The 23580-nt window shown below is 43.3% G+C and overlaps 1 protein-coding gene across 4 annotated transcripts in view; it reads left to right on the plus strand.

Moving 5' to 3' along the window:
• The first annotated feature begins 4991 nt into the window (after nucleotides 1-4991).
• MEIS3 (Meis homeobox 3) overlaps nucleotides 4992-23580 on the plus strand; it is a 46011-nt gene continuing 27422 nt past the window's right edge. The window contains exons 1-3 of one of the 4 annotated variants that reach the window (XM_087876549.1): nucleotides 4992-6819; nucleotides 12225-12430; nucleotides 21163-21310. In XM_087876549.1, the coding sequence (XP_087732675.1) occupies nucleotides 6808-6819; nucleotides 12225-12430; nucleotides 21163-21310 (366 nt within the window). In that variant the 5' untranslated portion in view covers nucleotides 4992-6807. The remainder of the gene's footprint in view (nucleotides 6820-12224; nucleotides 12431-21162; nucleotides 21311-23580) is intronic. The other 3 variants (XM_087876548.1, XM_060693816.2, XM_087876550.1) reach the window with 3 other exon arrangements.

Genomic DNA, 23580 nt, shown 5'->3' on the forward strand with positions numbered 1-23580 from the left:
ACCACCGGGAATTGACACAGATCCCGGGGAGAATTCAAGGGGACCCTGACAGAAGGATTTCAGGGCTCCATGGAGCTCAGGGCCTTCAGGTAGCCAATATTAAAATTAAAGCTGTAAAACAACAACAATGGAGAAATCCCGCAATTTCCACGCACATTGATTTTACCACCTAGATTTTTAAGTCCGTTCTCAATAAATAAATACCTCAATCAATAAATTAAGATACATACAAAGATACATAGATAGATGATAGATGATAGATGATGGATGGATGGATGGATGGATGGATGGATGGAAAGACACAGAGAGAGAGATAATAAATAGATAATAGAAATAGATAATATATAAATGATGAGATAGATAGATGATAGATAGATAGATAGATAGATAGATAGATGGATGGATGGATGGAAAGACAGAGAGAGAGATAATAAATAAATAAATAAATAATAGAAATAGATAATAGTAGAAATAGATAATAATAGAAATAGATAATATATAAATGATGAAAGATAGATGATAGATAGATAGATAGATAGATAGATAGATAGATAGATAGAAGATAGATAGATAGATAGATAGATAGATAGATAGATAGATAGATAGATAATGATGATGGATGGATGGACAGAGAGAGAGATAATAAATAGATAATAGAAATAGATAATAAATGACGAGAGACACAGACAGACAGACAGACAGATGATAGATGATAGATAGAATAAATAGTAAATAGATAATAGAAATAGATAATAAATAAACGAGAGAAAGAGAGAGAGAGAGACAGACAGACAGACAGAAATGGATTGATGGATGAATGTAGATAGAAGATAGATAGATAGATAGATAGATCGATAGATAGATAGATCGATAGATAGATAGAAATATAGATAGATAGATAGATAGATAGATAGATAGATAGATAGATAGATAGATAGATAGATAGAATATTGGCATTTAACTCTGATTCCTTTCACTTCAGCCAGTAATAATGTTTTGGCAACAAAGTTTGGCCAAAATTCCTCCCTGTGTTTTTTCCTTAAGCTTCCTCTTAGGGAAGATAATTGAGCAATTAGCAACAGATTACCTTTAGTGGCTCTTTTGCCTTAATGAAGCCTTGTGTAATAAAGTGCCAATTAAAACCTGAAGAGCGAGGGAAGGGGAGGGGAGGGGAGGGGAGGGGAAAGAGCGGAGAAGGTCCCACCCAACGGTTTTATTCCTCAGCCGAGGCTTCCTGGGGTTTCTTAGCAGCTCAGGCGAGAAGGTTCTATCCGCTAAGGAATAGGAAGGATTGGTAGCTCTTTGCAAGCGGGGTGGTGTTTGCCATCCTCCTTGGCAGAGAAGCCAGGACGTTTCAAAAGGAAGAGAGGGGGAACAAGGCCTGGGGCTTCCTTTGGGCTCAGCACGCCCCAAATTCTCTTGATTTTAATATCCTAAATCTATAATGGAAAAACCTCATTTGGCTAAGCAGGTACAGAAAAGTACTGCTTTCCTCATGCTAAAATGTAGACCCAAAATAGAAGGAAGGAAGGAAGGAAGGGAGAAAGAGAGAAAGAAAGAAAAAATTAAAAAGAAAGAGAAAGAAAGAAAGAGAAAGAGAAAAAAAAAGAGAGAGAAAGAGTGAAAAAAGAAAGAAAGAAAGAAGGAAAGGAAAGAACGAAGGAAAGAAAGAAAGAGAATGAAATAAAGAAAGAAGAAAAAAGAAAGAGAAAGAGAAAGAAAGAGAGGGAGAGAAAAAGAAAGAAAGAAGGAAGGAAAGAAAGAAAGAAAAGAATGAATGAATGAATGAATGAATTAGGGGCGTATGTGAAGAAGAAAAAAAGTAAAAGCTTCCAGAATTGGAAATTTCCTAAGGCTGGATTGGCGCGTACAATTTTAAGTATAGGTAATCCTTGAGTTACGAGCGCAATGGAGCCCAACATTTCCACTGCTGAGCAAGACAGTTGCTAAGTGAGTTTTAGCCCCATTTTATGGCCTTTTGTTGTTAAGTGAATCACTGAAGTTGTTAATTCCCAGTCATTGACTTGGGGGATCCCATGACCCTTCAACAGTCATAAGTACATGCCAGTGGCCAAGCCTCTGAATTTCAATCGTGTGAACCATGGGGATGCTGCAACGGTCGTAAACGTGAAAAATCATCCTAAGTCCCTTTTTTCAAGGCTGCTGTAACATTGAATGGTCACTAAACAAGTCAAGAACCACCTGTAAAAGACCGCCCGTTCTTTCAGAAAGCTGTCCTTTAGAGGTCTTTAATTGAATTCATCATTCTCTTGGCCCAGCTCTTGAATTTTCCTTGAGAAAGCAAAATTATAAACAATATCTTTTTTTTTTTTAAATCATGAACCTCTTTCGGAATTTGTCCCTTTCAGCTTTAGTTTTTCCAAGAAATGATCCCCCCCCCCAAGAGATACACCTGGCCAGGTTCATATCACAGGTGGGATTCACATACTGTAGCCATCACTCTGCTAAACAACTAATTCCCTCAACACTGTCAGGCTATTTACTAAGTCTGCACTACTATTAATCTTCTCATCGTTCCCACCACCCATCTCCTCCTACTTAGGACTGTAGGACTGTAACTTTGTTGCTGGTATCCTTAGGATTTATATTGACTGTTTCCCTATGACTATCCTTAAGTGTTGTACCTTATGATTCCTGATGAACGTATCTTTTCTTTTATGTACACCGAGAGCGTATGCACCAAAGACAAATTCCTTGTGTGTCTAATCACATTCGGCCAATAAAAAATTCTATTGTATTCTATTCTTATTCTTATTTTTATTCTTATTCTTATTCTATTCTATTCTTATTTTTATTTTATTTTATTCTATTTATTTATATTCTATTCTATTCTATTCTATTCTTATTCTTATTTTTATTCTTATTCTATTCTATTCTTATTTTTATTCTATTCTATTCTATTCATGTTTTTATTCTTATTCTATTCTATTCATATTTATATTTATATTCTTATTCTATTCTATTCTATTCTAATTTTTATTTTTATTCTATTCTATTCTATTCTTATTTTTATTCTATTCTATTCTATTCTATTCTTATTTTTATTCTATTCTATTCTATTCTATTCTTATTTTTATTCTATTCTATTCTATTCTATTCTATTCTATTCTATTCTATTCTATTCTATTCTTATTTTTATTCTATTCTATTCTATTCTATTCTTATTTTTATTCTATTCTATTCTATTCTATTCTATTCTATTCTATTCTATTCTATTCTATTCTATTCTATTCTATTCTATTCTATTCTATTCTTAACAATCCGTTAAGCCACACAATATGGCTTATGGCCCACTAACGCCTGCGTTTTCATACTTCATTAAAAGCAGCAAATGGTTAGCTTCCTGTAATGTTTTCCCACATCAAGCTGGTTTATTGAACCCGGGTCTTTCCCCCCAGGCAAATCCTGTCCTGTCCCAATAATTCCAGCAGCCTTTTCCTTCCCACTTAGAAAACAAACTTCTTGGTGGGGAGTAATCCATAAATAGAATAGAGTGGAAGAGAGGAGAAGAGGAGAGAAGAAAAGAGAAGAGGAGAGGAGAGGAGAAAAAAATAGAATAGAATAGAATAGAACAGAACTGGAAGGGACCTTAGAGGTCTTCTAGTCCAGCCCCCGTCTCAAGCGGGAGACCCTGGCCTATACCATTTCAGATAAGTGGCTGTCTAGTCTCTTCTTAAAGACCTCCAGTGATGGAGCGCTCGGATTTCTGGTGGCAAGCTGTTCCGCTGGCTAATTGTCCTCAATGTTAGGAAGTTTCCCCTTAATTCCAGGTTGCTTCTCTCTTTGTTTAGTTTCCATCCATCGTTTCTCGTCCTGCCCTCTGATGCTTTGGAGAATAATTTGACCCCCTCCTCTTCTTTGTGGCAGCCCCTCAAATACCGGAACACTTCTATCATGTCACCCCTAATTATTCTTTTCTCTAGACTGGCCACACTCTTCTTAAAAAGCTCCAGTGATGAAGTACCCATGACTTCTGGTGGCAAGCTGTTCCGCGGGTTAATTGTCCTCACTGTTAGGAAGTTTCTCCTTCATTCCAGGTTGCTTCTCTCCTTGATGAGTTTTTGCCTCATCTACTGGTAAAAGGGAGTGGGGTTTATGGGGAGGAAGAGGAGGAGGACTGCGGGGTCCTTGGAGCTCTCTGAGCTTGGCTGTTTTCTTGCAAACGTTTCATGACCCAACTAGGGAACATCATCAGCGCTAGGAGGGAATGCGGGTTGTGGAACGAAGGAGAAAAAGAAGGAGAGGAAGAAGAGGAGGAGAAGGAGGCGGTGGGGTCCTAGGTTGCTCTCTTGAGCTTGGCGATTTTTCTGGCAGGTGTTTCCTGACCCAGGAAAGGGACATCTCTGTGCTGGTCCCAATCTCGCATCCCAAACAGGTGCCTGGAGAAGAGGAGGAGGAGGAGGAGGAGGAGGAAGGGTCTGGGCTGGGGTGGGGTGGGGTGGTCCGAGGCAGCCCCTTCTCTCCTGCCCGCAGCCCCGAGCCAGCCAGGGGGTCTGGGCAGTGGTGAAATCCAATTTTTTTTACTACCTGTTCTGTGGGTGTGGCTTGATGGGCGTGGCTTGGGCGTGGCAGGGGAAGGATACTGCAAAATCCCCATTCCCTCCCCACTCCTGGGGGAAGGATACTGCAAAATCTCCATTCCCTTCCCACTCCTGGGGCCAGCCAGAGGTGGCATTTGCCGGTTCTCCGAACTGCTCAAAATTTCCGCTACCGGTTCGTCAGAACCTGCTGGATTTCACCCCTGGGTCTGGGCCGCTTCCCGGCGGAGCCGAGAACCGGGGAAGGGAACGAGTTAAAAGCGAAAGGCCCTTCGACTTCCGGATGGTTTGGTCGCGGAGGGTCTGCGGGGAGAGAAACCGCGCATCTTTCTCCGCTGGCCGCCTCACTTCCAGCCAGGCGGGGGCGGCGGGAGGGGCGGGTGGGGGGCGTCGGGAGAAGGGAAAAGAAGAGCAGGCAACGGCGGGGTCGCAGGGGGGGGAGCGAGAGGAAGGCAAGCCGCCCCTTTGATCCTCCCCGACATCTTCCTCCTCCTCCCAGCCCACCCACCCACCCCCCAAAAAAGCCAAACTCTCAAGTCGGGGGGAGGTGGGGGGGCAACTTGCTCGTCCATTTCCTCCTATTTCTTTGACACCCCCCACCCCCAAATAGATCCACTGCTGCTTTAAGAGGAGGAGTGCCGGGGGAAAGTGGCAACCCCCCCCCCCGGCTAGTGTGTGTATGTATGTGTGGGTTTCTCTTTCTCTCTCTTTCTCTGCCCACCTCTCTCTCTCTTCCCCCCCACCCCAAACCCCGGCCTCCGCCGATTCCAGGGGGCGGCTGAGCGCTGAATTCTCCTCGGTGGTGAGAGGTTGGGTAGGGGAAGGGGGCTTTAGGGAATCTCTGAGCCACCCCTAAACCCCACACCTACCTACCTTCCTTCCTTCCTTCCTTCCTTCCTTCCTTCCTTCCTTCCCCCCTTCCTTCCTTCTCCCCTTCCTTCCTTCCTTCCTTCCTTCTCCCCTTCCTTTCTTCCTTCCTTCCTTTTCTCCCCTTCCTTCCTTCCTTCTCCGCTTCCTTCCTTCCTTCCTTCCTTCCTTCCTTCCTTCCTTCCTTCCTTCCTTCTCCCCTTCCTTCCTTCCTTCCTTTTCTCCCTTCCTTTTCTCCCTTCCTTCCTTCCTTCCTTCCTTCCTCTGGCACCTTCTCTAGCTTTCTCTCTCTCTCTCTCTCTCAACACTCCCGCGGCCCCCTCCCCATTTCTCCGCCTTTGCATCTCGCCCGGATAGGACCGGAGGCGCGTTTAAAAAGGGAAAGGGAGAAAGAAACGGCGCGCCGGGCGGGGGTGGGGTGGGGGGGAGGAGGAGGAGGAGAAAGAGGGGAGGGCGGGCGCCTGGTTGGGAGTTGAGGTCCATCTTTTGAAGCCGAGAACGAGAAGAGAAGGGCGGGAAGATTAGAAAGGAAGCGAGCGTGGAAAAACAGCTCTCTCTCTCTCTCTTTTTTTTGATTTTTTGGAGAGGGGGGCTGTTTTCCTGAACTCCCCTCCCTCCCCTTCTTTCCCTGCTGTCTCCCCCCCCTCCCCTTTTGCAATTACCACCCGGGTTGCCCGTGTGCGCGCGTGAGTGAGTGAGTGTGCAGAGACACGCGCAAAACCCACCCCGAGGACGAGGCTCATCCATCATTGGAGGCTGACATTTCTCAGTCCTGGATGGGCAGCCGCGGCGGCAAACGGCAGAAGCCCCAGATCTCCTGGGGAGAAAGCGGGGAGATCTCTCGCTCCATCTCGGCGGCCCCTCGGTCTTCGTCTGCCCTTTGCCCCCCACCCCACCCCCAGGCCCCCACTTCCACGCCAACCTCTGACCGAGCCCCCGCTTGCCTCCTTGCCAAGATTTCCTTAAAACGCACTTAAAGGGGGAGGAAAAAAAACACACACACACACACACACAAAAAGACCCCAAAACCCAGGACTTCGGGGGAAAAAAAGGATGCCGTGGTTTTCTTCGGGTTTTTAATTTTGTTTTCTTTAGTAGAGCGATCCGTTAGATCGCTCCTCTCTGGGGTGGAGAGAGAGAGAGAGAGAGAGAGAAAGAGAGACTCGATCCCAAAGCAAACTCTTCTTGGCCAAGAGTTTCCTCCTGGCTCTCCTTCGTCCCGGCGGCTTGGATTTGATGGGGCTGCAGCAAGGGGTCGAGATGAAGCTTCGGTGTTGGGGAGAGAACTGACGCCTTCTCTGGCTCCCCCCGAACCCCGCTTCTCCCGGGGGGAGACGCCAGGAGGAAGAGAAACCCTGGAGAAAAAACTCGGGAGCGTCTCATGGCCCAAAGGGTAAGTCGGGACCCTCCCAGCCGCTTCTCCCCGTCTTTTCACCAGACGGTTAAAGATAACAAAAAAAAAAAAAAAAAAGGAGGAATATTTTAAAAAGAAAAAGAAAAAGAATCTGATAAATAGACTCTGTGTGAGAGGTCGGCCTATCGTTTTAAAGTTAGATCTTCCGAATTGGAGTTGTTGTTTTGTGTGTGTGTGTGTGTGTGTGTGTGTGTGTGTGTGTGTGTGTGTGTGTGTGTGTAGGGGTAGAGAGTGGTGGGTGTTTGTGTATGAAAGGTTAGATGTGATCTTTCAAAACTAAAAACGAACGCGTTTAAATGGCTTTCTCTGAGATTGGCACTCCGTTTGCGTAAATCGCTCGTGGTTTTTTCTCGTGGTTTTCCGGCCGCAACTTCCTACTTTATCAATTGTTTTTGCTGGTTTGTTTGTTGGGACACCCGTGTTGGTGGGCCGGGAAGTCTCCGAACAGATTTGGGACTGTGGTGGTGGAAGGAAGGGAGAAAGAGGATGGATAGATAGAAGATGATAGATAGATAGATAGATAGATAGATAGATAGATAGATAGATAGATAGATATAGAGACAGAGAGAGAGAGAGAGAGACAGAGAAAAGGATATGCAGATAGAGAGAAAAAGATAGAGAGAGGATGAATGGATGGATGGATAGATATGGATAGATTGAAAGATATAGATGGATACATACATAGAGAGAGAGGATAGGTAGATAAATAGAGGATGGATGGATGGTGAGAGAGAGAGTGAGTGAGAGAGAGAGAGATACAGGTAGAGACAGACGACTAGATAGATAGATAGATAGATAGATAGATAGATAGATAGATAGGGAGAGAGGGAGGGAGGGAGGGAGAGAGAGAGAGAGAAGGATAGGTAAATAGATAGATAGATAGATAGATAGATAGATAGATAGATAGATAGATAGGGAGGGAGGGAGAGAGAGAGAGAGAGAAGGATAGGTAAATAGAGGATAGATAGATAGTAGATAAATACTGTGGATGATAGATAGCTAGATATAGATTATAGATATAGATATAGATTATAGACATATAGAGAGGGAGAAGCACAGACAGAGAAATACAGAGATATAGATAGAGGGAGACAGACAGACAGACAGACATTTTTTAAAAAGTCATTTCTCTCTTTCAAATGAACCCAGCAGTTTTCACTTCTCGAGCAAACTCCACCAAACCCCAACCTCTCTTTCCTCTGCATTTCACTTTATGAGTCGAGAGCTTTCCCCCCCCCAAAAAAAGTGTCGGGGGGAGGGGGGGGAAAGCGGTTGTGGGGTGGGGGGGGAGAGAGAAAGAAAGAAAGAGAACCCCCTCCCCAAAAACCAATACTTTGCCTGCCGCTGGGGCTGGGGCTTCGTCTCCATAGCAAACTCTGACCAGCAAGAGAAATGCAGAAGGGGGAAGAATAATTGAAAAAGCAGGAGGAGGAGGAGGAGGAGGAGGAGGAGGAGAGGAAGGCTTGACTGTCTCTGTGCCTTGGCCCTTTGAAGTCCGGCTGCTCATTTGAAAGCTTCGGGCGGGGAGAGGTTGGGGACACTTTAGGGTGTCTTTGGAAAGTTTTTGCAGTCTTTTTTTTCCTTCTCCCCTCCCCTGACCCCCTCCGGGATAGCAGCATAAAAGAGTCGCCCGGCATGAAAGCTGGAGGTTAATGTCTCTTCAGTTTGGGCCCTTGTAAGAAATTCAGGAGTTTCCTTCCCTGGGAGCCTAAATCTCCCCCCCCCCCCCGCCACTCTTTCTTTCCAACTGGGGGAGAGGGGAGGGGAGATGTATGGGGATGTCCCCGGGTCTGGAATCTCAGCTATATTGACAGTAATATTTTATGTGTAGAGTTATATTTGGGGGGGGGAGGCAGGTATAGTTCCAGACAGCAGGGAGGGTAAGAAAAACCTGACATTTTCTGCCAAGAATTACGGTTTAATTCAAACAAAATGTAGCTTGCTTTTCTTTCTTTCTTTCTTTCTTTCTTGCTTGCTTGCTTGCTTGCTTGCTTGCTTCCTCCCTTTTTCTTTCTCCTACCTCTTCCTCTTTCTTTCTTTCTTTCTTTCTTTCTTTCTTTCTTTCTTTCTTTCTTCCTTCCTTCCTTGCTTGCTTGCTTGCTTGCTTGCTACCTTGCTTCCTTTTTCTTTCTCCTACCTCTTTTTTCTTTCCTTCCTTCCTTCCTTCCTTCTTTCTCCTACCTCTTTCTCTTTCTTTCTTTCTTTCTTTCTTTCTTTCTCCTACCTCTTTCTTTCTTCTATTTCTCCTACATCTTCCTTCCTTCCTTCCTTCTTTCCTTCCTTTTTCTTTCTTTCTTTTGCTTTCTCTCTCTCCCTTCCTTCCTTCCTTCCTTCCTTCCTTCCTTCCTCCCCCCACTCTCTTTCTTTCCTTCTCTCTCCAAAACAATCTGTAACAGTATTTATTATTATATTCAGTTCCTTTCGGTCTAACTTTCCAAGTTCTAGAAATCAATTTCTGTTTTTTTAAAAAAAAGGAAAGCAGGGAAGGGAAACATCCAAGCCAGTTACAATTTATTAATCCCAAAATACTTTCCAAAGCAAGATCTGAACTATGATTTTTCCCTAATGTGCGTTCGCCTGTGTGTGTATGTATATGTATGTATATGTATTCAGGCTTCAAAAACGCTTCCCCTCGGAGTATTTTATTTTTTTTAAGTGTATTCTGAAAAGTCAGTGGAGTCTTTGCAGGACTGAGTGAAAGAGAAGAAAAGAGAGGGAGGGAAAGGTTAAACGGATCGGCTCCTCTTGGCTCTTAGCTGAGCTGCAAGAGATGATTTAAATAAGAATAGCTGCTTGGCAGGCTGGAAAAAATCCGCACTTCTACCCACCCCCACCAAAGGAGGGGAAGTTTTACTCCGTTTTGCTTTTTTTTAAAAAAAAAAATAATTGTAAAGTTTAAAGTGCAGTGCAGGATTTAAACTCATTTATAAAGACAGTGATCCTCTAGAAAGAAAGAAAGAAAGAAAGAAAGAAAGAAAGAGAGAGAGAGAGAGAGAGAGAGAGAGTGGGAGAAAGTGGGAGACAGCTAGGAAGGAAGGAAGGAAGGAAGGAAGGAAGGAAGGAAGGAAGGAAGGAAGGAAAGAAAGAAAGAAGGAAGGAAGGAAGGAAGGAACAAAATAAGTGCATGTTGACTTCATTTGGGGATAGCAACTAGCAAAAAAGTGGACCAGGACAGGCTGGGGAAAAAATTGGGAAAAGTTGATTGAACATGAAAAAAACCAAGTTTAGTTTTTATCCTTCTTTTTCAATGTCCAGTTGCAGAGGCGGAAATACAGACCGTACATTTTCTGTGACAAAATCCCATAAATAAATAAATGTACAAAGAATCAGATTTGAAGCGGGAGTGGAGGAACATCTGCCCCATGTGATTTCTGTCTCAAAAGTTCTGTTCCTTTCAAGGAAAAAGAAGTGTATTTTTTTAAAAAAGGGAAGGAAGGAAGGAAGGAAGGAAGGGAAAGAAAGTGAGAAAGAGAAAGCAAGCAAGCAAGAAGAGATAGAGAGAAAATGAATGAAATAGACAGACAAAAAGAAAGAAAGAAAAAGAGAGAGAGAGAGGAAGGAAGGGAGTGAAATAGAGACGATGAAAGAAAGAGAAAAAGAAAAAGAGAAAGAGAAAGAGAAAAAGAAAAGAGAGAGAAAGAAAGAAAGAAAGAAAGAGAAAGAAAGAAAGAAAAAGAAAGAAAGAAAGAAAGAAAGAAAGAAAGAAAGAAAGAAAGAAAGAAAGAAAGTTAGTTTCCCAAAGAACCATCCAGGTACTACTGACTTCTGTTCTAGGAGCCAGCGTGGGATAGACAATATTGCATTTTTTGCGTGTGGATATGTGCATTTAATCAAAGCGAGTTTTTTTTTGTGTGTGTGTGATATCTTCGTGGGTCGGGTGAGGTGGGCGATTTGTGCAGCCGAGTTGAAAAACTCCAAACGGAACGGCGTGGACTTTCCCCGGCGGGATCGGCGTGCAAACAGATTGTGTGGAGAGTCTCTTTGAGTGGGGGATTGGGATGGGATTCTTTCTTTCTTTCTTTCTTTCTTTCTTTCTTTCTTTCTTTCTTTCTTTCTTTCTTTCTTTCTTGCTTGCTTGCTTGCTTGCTTGCTTGCTTGCTTGCTTTCTTTCTTTCTTTCTTTGAAAAGCATCTCTCTTTCTCTCCATGCATTTGTGTTTGCGTGGGTCTTTTGGGGAGTCCTTGCTTCGATCCCCAAATCGAAGGCGCGAGGCCCGGGCTCCGCTGGGTGGGGTGGGGTGGCGAGAGGGTCCTGAAGGGGGGCTTACACTCAACCACAGCCCTTCCCCCCCCCAACCCCCGTCGTGAAATTGACCAGCCGCCGCGTGAAATTGACTTAAGTGGCGAAAGCCGCAAAAAAAAAGTAGACAACCCTGATCAGAAACCGGGGGCGGGGGGAGGGAACGTTGTGGGGATTTGTGTGGTGTGTGGGTTTTGTTCTTGAAAGAGTGAGCCGCTTAAACCCGCACACAACGCAAACACAACTCGCACCGAGCCATGAGAAGGACCCACTGCGTTGGAAGGGGTATTTAGGACGGGGGTGGGTGGGTGGGAGAGGAAGGACACAAGGCCGGGTTCAGTGGAAAAGGGGCCGAGTTTTTGGCGTGTGTGTGTGTGTGTGTGTGTGTGTGTGTATCAGTGTGCAACAAGGACTGAATGTCTATGGATATTCTCAGCCATCCTGCTCATTGTTGGTTGCCTCAAAGGTGTTTTTTCCAAAGGCCACTGGGATATATATCTATGTGTGTGTGTTTGTGTGTGCGCGCCTACACACACACACACACACACAAATATCTATATCCACTGGGCCTTTGGAAAAAGCACCTTTGAGGCAACCAACATTGAGCAGGAAATCTCCATAGACATTCACTCAAGGAATCTATCTATATATAGATAGATTCTTTGAGAAACGTTTCGCTACTCGTGATGAAGCCTCTTGGATGAGAAGCGAAACCTCTTCTTCTTCCTCAAGGGGAAAAAACAAAACAAAAACACACCCCAGTTGCATTTGGGAAAAAAAGCACCTTTGAGAAACAAGGACTGGTTTGGCCCCCTTGTCTCGCCTGTCCCCTTCTGACCCCTCCCCAAATAATTCACCCCCCCTCCCCACATCTTGGGAACAACAACAACTCCTCGGAGATGCCTGCTTTGAAAGGCGTCCCCGGTTTCTTGTCGAGCGAAAATATCCTAGTAGGTCAGCCTGGATCTGGGCCAGCATTTCCTAGCTGTATAGGGCTGGGGGTGGGGGGGGGGGAAGAAAAGGGTTGCTTAAATCGGGCGTCTTGAAACTTTCTTTTTTCTTCTTCTTCTTCTTTTCTTTCTTTCTCGCTCTTCTTCTCCTCTCCTCCTCCCCCACCCACCTCCGGATCTGCGTCTGCCACCCAGTACGATGACTTGGTACATTACGCCGGAATGGACGGAGGGGTCTCTCTGCCGGCCTTCGGAGACCCCCATTCGGGCCGGGGTCTGCAACATCACGCTTTGAACCAGGGCGGCCCTTATGGATCGGCGGGAGTTAACCACCGGCCGGGGATGCCTCCGGGACTGGGCACCAACGACGCCTTGAAGCGAGAGAAGGACGAGATTTACGGGTGAGTTTTGCTGGCGGCGGCGGGGGGGGGGGCGGGGGTCGTCGCCTGCGCTCTTGGCCGCGCGAAGGGGGTCTTTTTTTTTTTTTAATTTGATTTATATGCCGCCCTTCTCCGGAGACTCAGGGCGGCTTACAATGCGCTAAGCAATAGCCTTCATCCTTTTGTATATTTATACAATGTCAGTTTATTGCCCCCACAAACTGGGTCCTCAATTTACCTACCTTAGAAAGGATGGAAGGCTGAGTCAACCTTGAGCCTTGGCGAGATTCGAACCTGCGGTAATTGCAGGCAGCTGGTCTTAATAACAGGGTGCTTTAGACCACTGTACTACCAAGGCTCTTTTTCCTTCCCTCCCCCTTTTTGGGCCGTCCGGACCAGACCTTCGCTTCCCCTTCTCCCCCTCCCGAAAAGAACCGAGGGTGAGGATCTGCTAACTCGCGCCGCACGTCGGAACCCCTCTTCCCCGGCGCGAAACGGGTTTAACACGCGTGTCCAGGGAGTGGAAGGCGCCCAGGACTTGAGAGCGGGAGGGGGGGTCTTTATGAAAAATCCCCTCCCCTAAAAAAAAACCCTTCGTGTCTGGTGTAAAAGAGTAAAGAAAGACCAAACGTTTTGGTTTGCCCAGATGAAGTCCAAGGACAGGATCGATTCGCCTGGACCGCTGGATTACTCTTCCGGTAGATCGAATTGCGGGTTTCCTTCCTTGGTCTACACACTCTCTCTCTCTCTCCAAAAGAGATCTGCCCCCCCGCCCTCCCCCCCACCCTTATTTGCTCAGGAACGAGGGTGGCTCGCGTTTTGCCTTAAGCGACTCGATCCCACCACCCTTCCGTCGATCTGCCGTCGGAAAAACAGCAGATCCGCTCCTGGTTTTTTTTTAGCTCTTCTTCCCAAACGGCCAGATCCTTGGTTTTTTTTTTTCTTTAGCTGGGCCGAATTGCTCTCCCCGACCTCACCTTTCGAACCTTTCGGTTGGGGGATCCCCTGCCTACTGGATCTCCCTTCCCCTGGGATCTTTTTTTTTTTAGCCTTAACTTTTGGGAGATTCTTCTACCTTAGGTCGCTTAATTAAAGATCCTTCTAAGTGAAGCTGGGAAATCTCTTGGAAAAAACCTCTCTCACTTTGTTGCTAAGAAATTTTCCTAGTGGGGGATCTGACTTCTTTTGGGATCCAGGAAGATCCAAGAATCCCCTTCCCTAAATCTTTGCTGAACTCGGTGCAGGGCATCCCTTCGTAGGAAGGGAGTTTTATCCACTGCTCAGAAATTGATTTTCTCTCTCTCTTTCTCTCTTCTTTCTCCTGGATATCTTTTTTGCCGATCCCCTTCTTAAAATTGCCTGCTTGCCTTGGGCGGGTGGATCCTGTAAATCTCCCCAGGATGGGGGTGAGGAATCAAGTATGAGTACCTTTTCTAGTGAAGGCCTGTGATATTTCCTTCTCTTGACACCCTTCACTTGGGATGGATGCGTTCTCAGGGCATGGTGAGAGCTGGGTCAGTTTTATTCTTAGGGGGGGGAAACACAGCCCCTCCCATTAATTGATCATTTAGAAGCAGTGTTTTCTCAACCTTGGCAGCTTGAAGTTGGGTGGACTTCAACTCCCAGAATGCCCCAGCCAGCATAGCTGCCTCTGGGGCCAAATCCTTCCAAGGTTCCGATCTGTACAACTGGAGTAACGTTTCAGAAGGATCTTAACGCAATCTTTATTTTCCACCCGGAGTTGCTTCAAACTGAGGTGTGTGGCAAATAAATTTAACAGATAGATAGATAGATAGATAGATAGATAGATAGATAGATAGAGTAGATAGGTAGATAACAGTAGAGAAAGAGAGAGAAAGAGAGAGTAGGTAGGTAGATAGATAGATAGATAGATAGATAGATAGATAGATAGATAGATACAGAGAGATACAGAGATAGACAGATAGATAATAGAAATAGATAAGATATATATATAGAGAGAGCGAGAGCGAGACAGTAGGTAGTAGATAACAGTAGATAGGTAGATAGATAGATAGATAGATAGATAGATAGATAGATAGATAGATGATAGATAGATAGATAGATGATAGATAGATAGATGATAGATATGATAGAGAGAGAGAGAGATGGAATAGATAGATAGATAGATAGATAGATAGATAGACAGAGAGAGAGAGTAGATAGATAGATAACAGTAGAGAAAGAGAGTGAGTAGATAGATAAATACAGAATACAGAGATACAAAGATAGATAGATAATAGAAATAGATAGATAAGATATATATAGAGAGAGACAGTAGATAGTAGATAACAGTAGATAGATAGATAGATAGATAGATAGATAGATAGATAGAGAGATAGAGAGATAGATAGAGAGATAGATAGAGAGATAGATAGAGAGATAGATGATAGAGAGAGAGAATCAGGCAGGCAGGCAGGCAGGCAGAGATAAATAAGAGACAGAGAGAGACAGAGAGAGAGTAGATAGATAGATAGATAGATAGATAGATAGATAGATAGATGGATGGATGGATAGATGGATGGATGGATGATAGACACACACACATACAGAGACAGACAGACAGGCAGGCAGACAATAGATAAATACAGCCTTTAGTTTAGCAGCATATACAGGAGGATAAGCAACTTTGGGGCAACAAATTGAGATGGTGGCACAATAAGGGCTTGATGGAGCTTCCCATTTCAGGGGCAGTCTACCTCAGACCACAGGATCAGGAGAGAGCTGTTTCCCCTCCCCCCCACTCCTTCTTCTGAACCTCCCATGCGACAGACAGACCGGGTTGCTTCATAGGGAAACGAAATCGGGTGGATGCTCCTAACTAATCCATCCGCCACAATTGGTAGGGATTTCTAAGAAAGAAGTAAGGGGGGTGGGGGGTGGGGAATGATAAACTACTCGCTCCCTGCTCAGCCGAGGGGTTACTCTCCCCCTCCCCCCTTCATTTAATTAATGTGATTTATCATTCCGAGTTTTGCATTTAGATGGTTCCACAAACAACAATTTGATTCTTCCTGTATTGTTTGAGGTGGAAACTTTCAAGGGGGGGAGAGAGTGAATTTGGAAATGTTAAATCACGGTGGCAGGAGTGAAGCCCTTGTGTGTGTGTGTGTGTGTTTGTGTGTTTGTGTGTGTGTGTTTTTGTGTGTGTGTGTTTCTGTGTGTGTTTCTGTGTGTGTTTGTGTGTGTGTGTGTGTTTGTGTGTGTGTTTGTGTGTGTATGTGTTTGTGTGTGTATGTGTTTGTGTGTTTGTGTGTGTGTTTGTGTGTGTGTTTGTGTGTGTGTTTGTGCGTGCGTGCGTGCCTGCAGACTTTTGGCAGCCAAAGAATGGATCTGAATCTAAGCTTCTCCAAGGTCATACCGCCAAGGAGTCGGATATATTTTTATTGAATATATGAGTAAAAGAATCCAGTTTATCACCCTTGGATACTATTTAAAGCAGAAGCCCAATGAGGAAACCCTTAAAGAGTTTATCATTTTGTGGCACAGAGAATGAAGCATAAAAAATCACTTAAATGGGGTGCCTGAATCCATCCAATTGGGTGTTTTCATTCTGGCCAGGCAAGGTTGCAAGCCCACAAAGAGAAGCTGGGAAATTTCCCAGATATTCTGCTACTGGACCTGGAGGCTCCACGCCTCGGTTGGTATAATCACTGCTGTCTTTCACAGCTTTTGCCAAGTGCAGCCTTTGGTAGATCCTTTGGCAATACTGAAAGAACAGAATGGAATGGAATGGAATGGAATGGAATGGAATAGAATAGAATAGAATAGAATAGAATAGAATAGAATAGAATAGAATAGAATAGAATAGAATAGAGAATAGAGAATAGAGAATAGAATAGAATATAGAAAATATAGAAAGAATAGAATAGAATAGAATAGAATAGAATAGAATAGAATAGAATAGAATAGAAAATAGAGAATAGAGAATAGAGAATAGAGAATAGAGAATAGAGAATAGAATAGAATATAGAAAATATAGAAAGAATAGAATAGAATAGAACAGAATAGAACAGAACAGAAGGAATGAAGAATTTAGAATAGAATAGAGTGGAATGGAATGAAATGGAAATGGAAATGGAAATGGAAATACAATACAACACAATAACAGAGTTGGAAGGGACCTTGGAGGTCTTCTAGTCCAACCCCCTGCCCAGGCAGGAAACCCTCCTATCATTTCAGACAAATGGCTGTCCAATCTCTTCTTAAAAACCTCCAGTGCTGAACATCTATGGAGATTCTCAGTAATTCAGGTCATGGTTGTCTCCAAAGTGGGGACAGTTGGACAAACAAAATCCAGTTGCCTTTTGAAAAAACATGTTTGGTGTCTCCAGTATTGGAGCACCCACAACTTCTGGTGGCAAGTCGTTCCACTGATTAATTGTTCTGTCGGGAAATTCCTCCTTAATTCCAGGTTGCTTCTCTCTTTAATCAATGGAACCACCCATTGCTTCTGGTCCTGCCTTCAGGTGCTTTGGAGAATATCTTGGTTGACTCCCTCTTCTTTCTGGCAGCCCCTCAAATATTGAAAGACTGCTATCACGTCACCCTAAATCCTTCTTTTCACTAGACTAGGTAAAGGTAAAAGGTAAAGGTTCCTCTCGCACATATGTGCTAGTCGTTCCCGACTGTAGGGGGCGGTGCTCATCTTTTCTTTCTTTCTTTTTTTTTTTAATTTGATTTATATGCCGCCCTTCTCCGAAGACTCAGGGCGGCTTACAATGCGTTAAGCAATAGCCTTCATCCTTTTGCCTATTTATACAAAGTCAGCTTATTGCCCCCACAAACTGGGTCCTCATTTCACCTACCTTAGAAAGGATGGAAGGCTGAGTCGACCTTGAGCCTTGGCGAGATTCGAACCCTGCAGTAATTGCAGACAGCTGGTCTTAATAAGCTTAATAACAGGGTGCCTTAAACCCCTGTACTACCAAGGCTCTTATCTCCATTTCTAAGCTCAAGAGCCAGCACTGTCTGAAGACATCTCCGTGGTCATGTGGCCAGCATGACTCAATGCCAGAGGTGCACAGAGCACTGTTCCCTTCCCACCAAAAGTGGTCCCTATTTTTCTACTTGCATTTTTTACGTGCTTTCGAACTGCTAGGTTGGCAGAAGCTGGGACAAGTCACAGGAGCTCACCCCGTTACGCGGCAGCACGAGGGATTCGAACCTCTGAACTGCCGACCTTTCGATCGACAAGCTCGGCGTCTTAGCCACTGAGCCACCACGTCCCCCTTTCACTAGACTAGACATACCCAATTCCTGCGGGGCACCCAAGATTGCCAATCCTTAAAGGCCGACTAGAAAACAGCAAAGAGACAAGTTGATTCCTTCAAAAGTTTTCTTTCTCTTGTCAGCTTCAAACAGTTTCAAAACCGTTTTCAAGTTGGCTCCTCAAACTGAAAGACCCTAAAGAAGATTGATAGATTTCTTCCCGTCTTTCTACTTGTATCTTAGAGACTGTCGTAGCAAGCAGCGCTTTTCATCTGCCATTTTCCTCTCCGTAAATCGGAGAGGAAGGGAACATGGATTGTTGCAAGATTAAAACACACACAGACACACACACATCCTTGTTTGGTTTCTCCTATGAAATAAAAATGTTCTATATAGAGCCACTCACTTAACAGTTACTCCGTGCCGGGCCTCTGCTGCAAATATTTGTGTGACATGTGGTGCATGAACTTGTATAATGTATTGTTGGGAACACGCTGTCTCTCCCTTTAGCTGTCCATCCAAATTCAGCCGGAAAAAAAGAGGGGGGAGGAATGGAGGAGTGGTCCCCCACCACCACATAAATCAGAGCAAGGATAAAGCCGAAGTGCACCCCACTGGCAAGCACAGTCTTTAAAATAACTTTAACCCTTAGACACACAGACACACAAAAGTTTCTTACGGTGCAAGCAGACTTTGAATCTTTTCCTGGAAAAAAAATAATCATTCAGCATTCATTCTTTTCTTGGAAAGTTACAGATCCTTTCCTCTACTTTTCCCGATGTGGAGAGAAATGGAAGGATGGTGACTTTTAAAAAAAACAGTTTACTAAGCCTGAGAAAGGCTAAAATAAGTTTTCTAAAAAGTTTTAGAAAGAGCCTGGTGGTGCAGTGGACTAAGTGCTGTTAAAATAGCACTTAGTTGCCAGCTGCCCGATATTACTGCAAGTTCAAATCTCACCTGGCTCAAGGTTGACTCAGCCTTCCATCCTTCCGAGGGAGGTAAAATGAGGACCCGGATTGTGGGGGCAATAAGCTGACTTTGTATAAAAAAAGAACACCGCTTGGGGGGAGGGGCGAAAGCCCTACTAAGCAGGTATATACAAAAGGATGAAGGCTATTGCTTAACGCATTGTAAGCCGCCCTGAGTCTCCAGAAAAGGGCGGCATATAAATCAAACTAATAAATAAATAAATAAATAAATAAATAAATAAATAAATAAATAAATAAATAAATAATTTTTTTAAAAAACATTAAGGAGGAATTTCCTGACGGTGAGAATGATTAAGCAATGGAACAGCTTAATCCTCCTGGAGTCGTGAGCGCTTCCATTGCTGGCGGTTTTTCAAGAAAAGATTGGACAACCCTTTGTCCAATAACGTTGTCTGTTTTGGGCAACCGGGCTGGACTAGAAGACCTCCAAGATCTGTTCAGCCTGAGGATTCTATGATCCCATGATTTGGTCCCCCCCGCCATATTTTTCTTTTCTGGGAGCAGGAAGACTTGCTCTGATGTGTGGGTGGGAGTTCAACAATGAGGCTGCACAATGATGGACAAACAATGTACAAAAAGTACATTGGTACTTTTGATGGAGGCACTGGTTGCATCGTATCGCACGTGGTGAGATATATACACTGCTCAAAAAAATAAAGGGAACACAAGCAGAAGACATCCGAGATCTGAATGAATGAAATAGCCTTATTAAATACTTTGTTCGTTACCTACAGTAGTTTTGTGTTCCCTTTAGTTGTTTGAGCAGTGTATAAACTACTGTATATAAAGAACAAAGTATTTAATAAGGCTGTTTCATTCATTCAGATCTCGGATGTCTTCTGCTTGTGTTCCCTTTATTTTTTTTAAGCAGTATATATAAAAAGTATCTTTCTGTAGAAATACCTGGTCTACCCCAATATAGGATGGAGCCTACTGCTTCCCTTTCGCCTTTCAGCTCCAATCCAGGAGCCCTCAAGTAGTCGTATTCACGACAAACCACTTTCTACCAAATTTATATTTATTTCTTTATGAGCCAATATAAATTTGGTGTGTGTGTGTATCTATCTATCTATCTATCTATCTATCTATCTATCTATCTATCTATCTATCTATCCAGTGGTGGGATTTGAGTAATTTAACAACCGGTTCTCTGCCCTAATAGTTTCTTTCAACAATCAGTTTGCCAAACTGCTCAGCAAGTTAACAACCGGTTCTCCCGAAGTGGTGCAAACTGGCTGAATCTCACCACTCTATCTATCTATCTATCTATCTATCTATCTATCTATCTATCTATCTATCTATCATCTATCTATCCATACAAAAGCAATGGGTGGAAACTAATTAAGGAGAGAAGCAACTTAGAACTAAGGAGAAATTTCCTGACAGTGAGAACAATTAAACAGTGGAACAACTTGCCTTTTAGAAGTTGTGAATGCTCCAACACTGGAAGTTTTTAAGATGTTGGATAACCATTTGTCTGAAGTGGTGTAGGGTTTCCTCCTGCCTAAGTAGGGGGTTGGACTAGAAGACCTCCAAGGTCCCTTTCTATTCTATTCTATTCTATTCTATTCTATTCTATTCTATTCTATTCTATTCTATTCTATTCTATTCTATTCTTGGAGTTTTCAGCTGTTGGTGGGAGGACCAAGGATGCGTGGAGAAGAGATGGAGCTGGGAGAAATATTTTGTGATTTTTTAAAAAAACGTCTTTTGTTCCTCTGACTTTCTGCAAATCTTCTACTACATTTAGAAAGCCCGCCTATAGCGTCCAGTTTATTCCTGAAGAAGGCCCTTTTGAAATGGGGGTGGGGGGGTGGAAGAGTTTTTTTAAGAGAAGCAGGCCGAGGGGGCTTTTGACCTCTTACTGAATTTCTGGGGCTTTCTTTCAAAGGCAGCCGTAGGAGGCCTGTGGAGAAGGCAAAGGTCGGGGCTTGGCGTCCTCCTGTTTCGTGGATTGAAAAATATGTTCCCTTCTCTTGAATAAGTCTTGAAAAATTCAGTATTTGTTTGTGGAGGTCCTTGGTGCTCTCTGAGCCTGATGATTTCCTTGCAGATGTTTTGTGACCAAACTAGGGAACATCATCAGTGCTAGAAGGAAGTAGCATTTCTTTTCAGTTTATCAAACCTCACTCCCTCCTAGCACGGATGATGTTATTGGTTGGGTCAAGAAAACAACCAAGTTCAGAGAAAAACCACGAATCCCACATAATTCCTCCTCCTCCTCCTCCTCCTCCTCCTCCTCCTCCTCCTCCTCCTCTTCCAACTCCAACTCCAACTCCAACTCCACTCCCTACTGGCACTGATGATGTTCCCAAGTAGGGTCACGAAATGTCTGCAAGAAAACTGCCAAACTCAGAAGGCACCCACAGTTCAACCCTGAGCTACAAATATTCTCTTCTGTGGGTAAAGGTTTGAGTTCCTTCCCACCAAATGTTAGGATGAAACAAGGTTTGAATTCTTCCAGCTGGCCTTCGCTGGAACCTCCATGCAACTGGTTCGCCCAACACTGCTTCTTCTTCTTCTTCTCCTTTTTAGACACCCTTTGTTCCCTCTGCTGGCCCTGGTCTTTGAGAAATGTGAACTGGCCACCTGTTCTCCAAGAGACACGTCTGGTTCTTACCCCGGAGGAGATGTCTGCTCATCGGATTCCTTCAATGAAGACATCGCTGTCTTCGCCAAACAGGTTGGTTTCTGGAGAACGGATGGCATCACTGAGACATGAGTGGCTCTTGTCAGTAGAAAAAAATAATAAAATATACCGATAAATATATTTTCTACTTTAATAGCCCAGAAGACGGTTTCTTAGCCCACTGGCGAGCTGTACATTATTTGAGGCCCGCTTGGCTTTTTTTTTTAACGACTCTTCATTAGGTCTCCTTGGAAGCAGTTCTAAACTCATGACAGGTGACCACGTGATGGACTCTTTATAAGGCTGCATTACATTAAAGTCTTGGAATAAAATCTGAAAGACACTTTTTAAAAAATCTTGGATAAAGATCTGTGGTTCAAAGAAGTGGTGAGCTGTAATGTATTTCAGAAGATAAGGAATTCAAGTGCGATGATAGATAATAGATAGATAGATATAGATATAGATAGATAGATAGATAGACAGAAAGATAGATAGATGAAAGAGATGAAAGAAAGATAGATGATAGATAGATATAGATAGATAAATAGATAGATGATAGATAGATGAAAGATAGATGAAAGAGATAGATGATAAATGATAGATAGATGAGATATATATAGATAAATAGATAGATGATAAAGATAGATAGATGTAGATAGATAAATAGATAGATGATAGATGATAGATAGATAGATAGATAGATAGATAGATAGATAGATAGATAGATAGATAGATTTATTTATTTATTGGTTCAATTTATATGCCGCCCTTCTCCGAAGACTCAGGGCAGCTTACAATGCACTACAGCAATAGCCTTCATTCTATCTATATATATAGATATATAGATAGATAAATAGATAGATAGATGATAGACAGAAAGATAGATAGATGAGAGATGAGATAGATGAGAGATGATATAGATAGATAAATAGATAGATAGATGACAGATGATAGAAAGAGATAGATAGAGATAGATAAATAGATGATAGATAGATAGATATAGATAGATAAATAGACAGAAAGATAGATAGATGAAAGAGAGATGAGAGATAGATGATAGATGATAGATAGATGTAGATAGACATAGATAAATAGATAGATAGAGATAGATGATAGAAAGATAGAAAGATAGATGAAAGAGATAGATAGATAGATAGATAGATAGATAGATAGATATAGATAGATAGATAGATAGATAGATAGATAGATAGATAGATAGATAGATAGATAGGACAGATAAATACAGAGAAAGAGTAATAACAGGTAGACCAACCATGTCCTTAAAACAGCAATTATTAGAATGTCCTCATTAACCAAATATTAACCTTTCAAAATATGGACACTCCATTTGTCGAACAGTGTCAAACATTGGCAGCAAAAAGCTATAGAAATCTAATCCCTCCACGAGGCAGGGATCATAGAGTGCCCCCAACACCAGTACCATAAAAAGGCAGGGATAGAGTGCCCCCAACCCCAGGGAGAGGCAGAGACGGTGGTCCCCTCCTCACATCTCTCATTCCAATATGTGGATTCAGCCTCATTTGGCTGAAACCATTCAACATTTTTCTTTCCCATCTTTTTTTTTTTTTTTTTAATTTGATTTATATGCCGCCCTTCTCCGGAGACTCAGGGCGGCTTACAATGCGTTAAGCAATAGCCTTCATCCTTTTGTATATATTTATACAAAGTCAGCTTATTGCCCCCACAAACTGGGTCCTCAATTTACCCACCTTAGAAAGGATGGAAGGCTGAGTCAACCTTGAGCCTTGGCGAGATTCGAACCTGCAGTAATTGCAGGCAGCTGGTCTTAATAACAGGGTGCTTTAGACCACTGTACTACCAAGGCTCTTGATTCCAATCATAAAAATTATGACAGTGGCCATTGCTGTGGGCATAAATTTGTCGGTTTCCTTGGTGGGAGATTGGGATGGGCTTCAGGCAAATAATGCAAGTTAGCAACCAACCTTCATTTAGTGCATGAAAATACCCAAAATGGGTAGTCTTCGATTTACGACCAGCGCTCAGTGCAAAATTTCTGTCACTAAGTGAGACATTTGTTAAGCGAGGTCCCCCCCCATTTTACGAGCTTGCTTGTCGCCGTTATTAACTGAATCTGGCTTTCCCATTGATTTTGCTGATCAGAAGGTCACCCAATTTAATCCCATGACCCCGGGACCGTCATAAATATGAGTCCGTTGCCAAGGGTCCGAATTTTGATCACGTGACCGCAGGGATGCTGTGATGATCGTTAAGTGTGAAAAACAGTTGTCCCTTTTTTTCAGTGTAACTTTGAACTGGTCACTAAATGAACTGTGGTAAATTGA

Source organism: Pantherophis guttatus, chromosome 10, assembly GCF_059756535.1.
Source record: "Pantherophis guttatus breed Tessera chromosome 10, ASM5975653v1, whole genome shotgun sequence".
NCBI lineage: Eukaryota > Metazoa > Chordata > Lepidosauria > Squamata > Colubridae > Pantherophis > Pantherophis guttatus.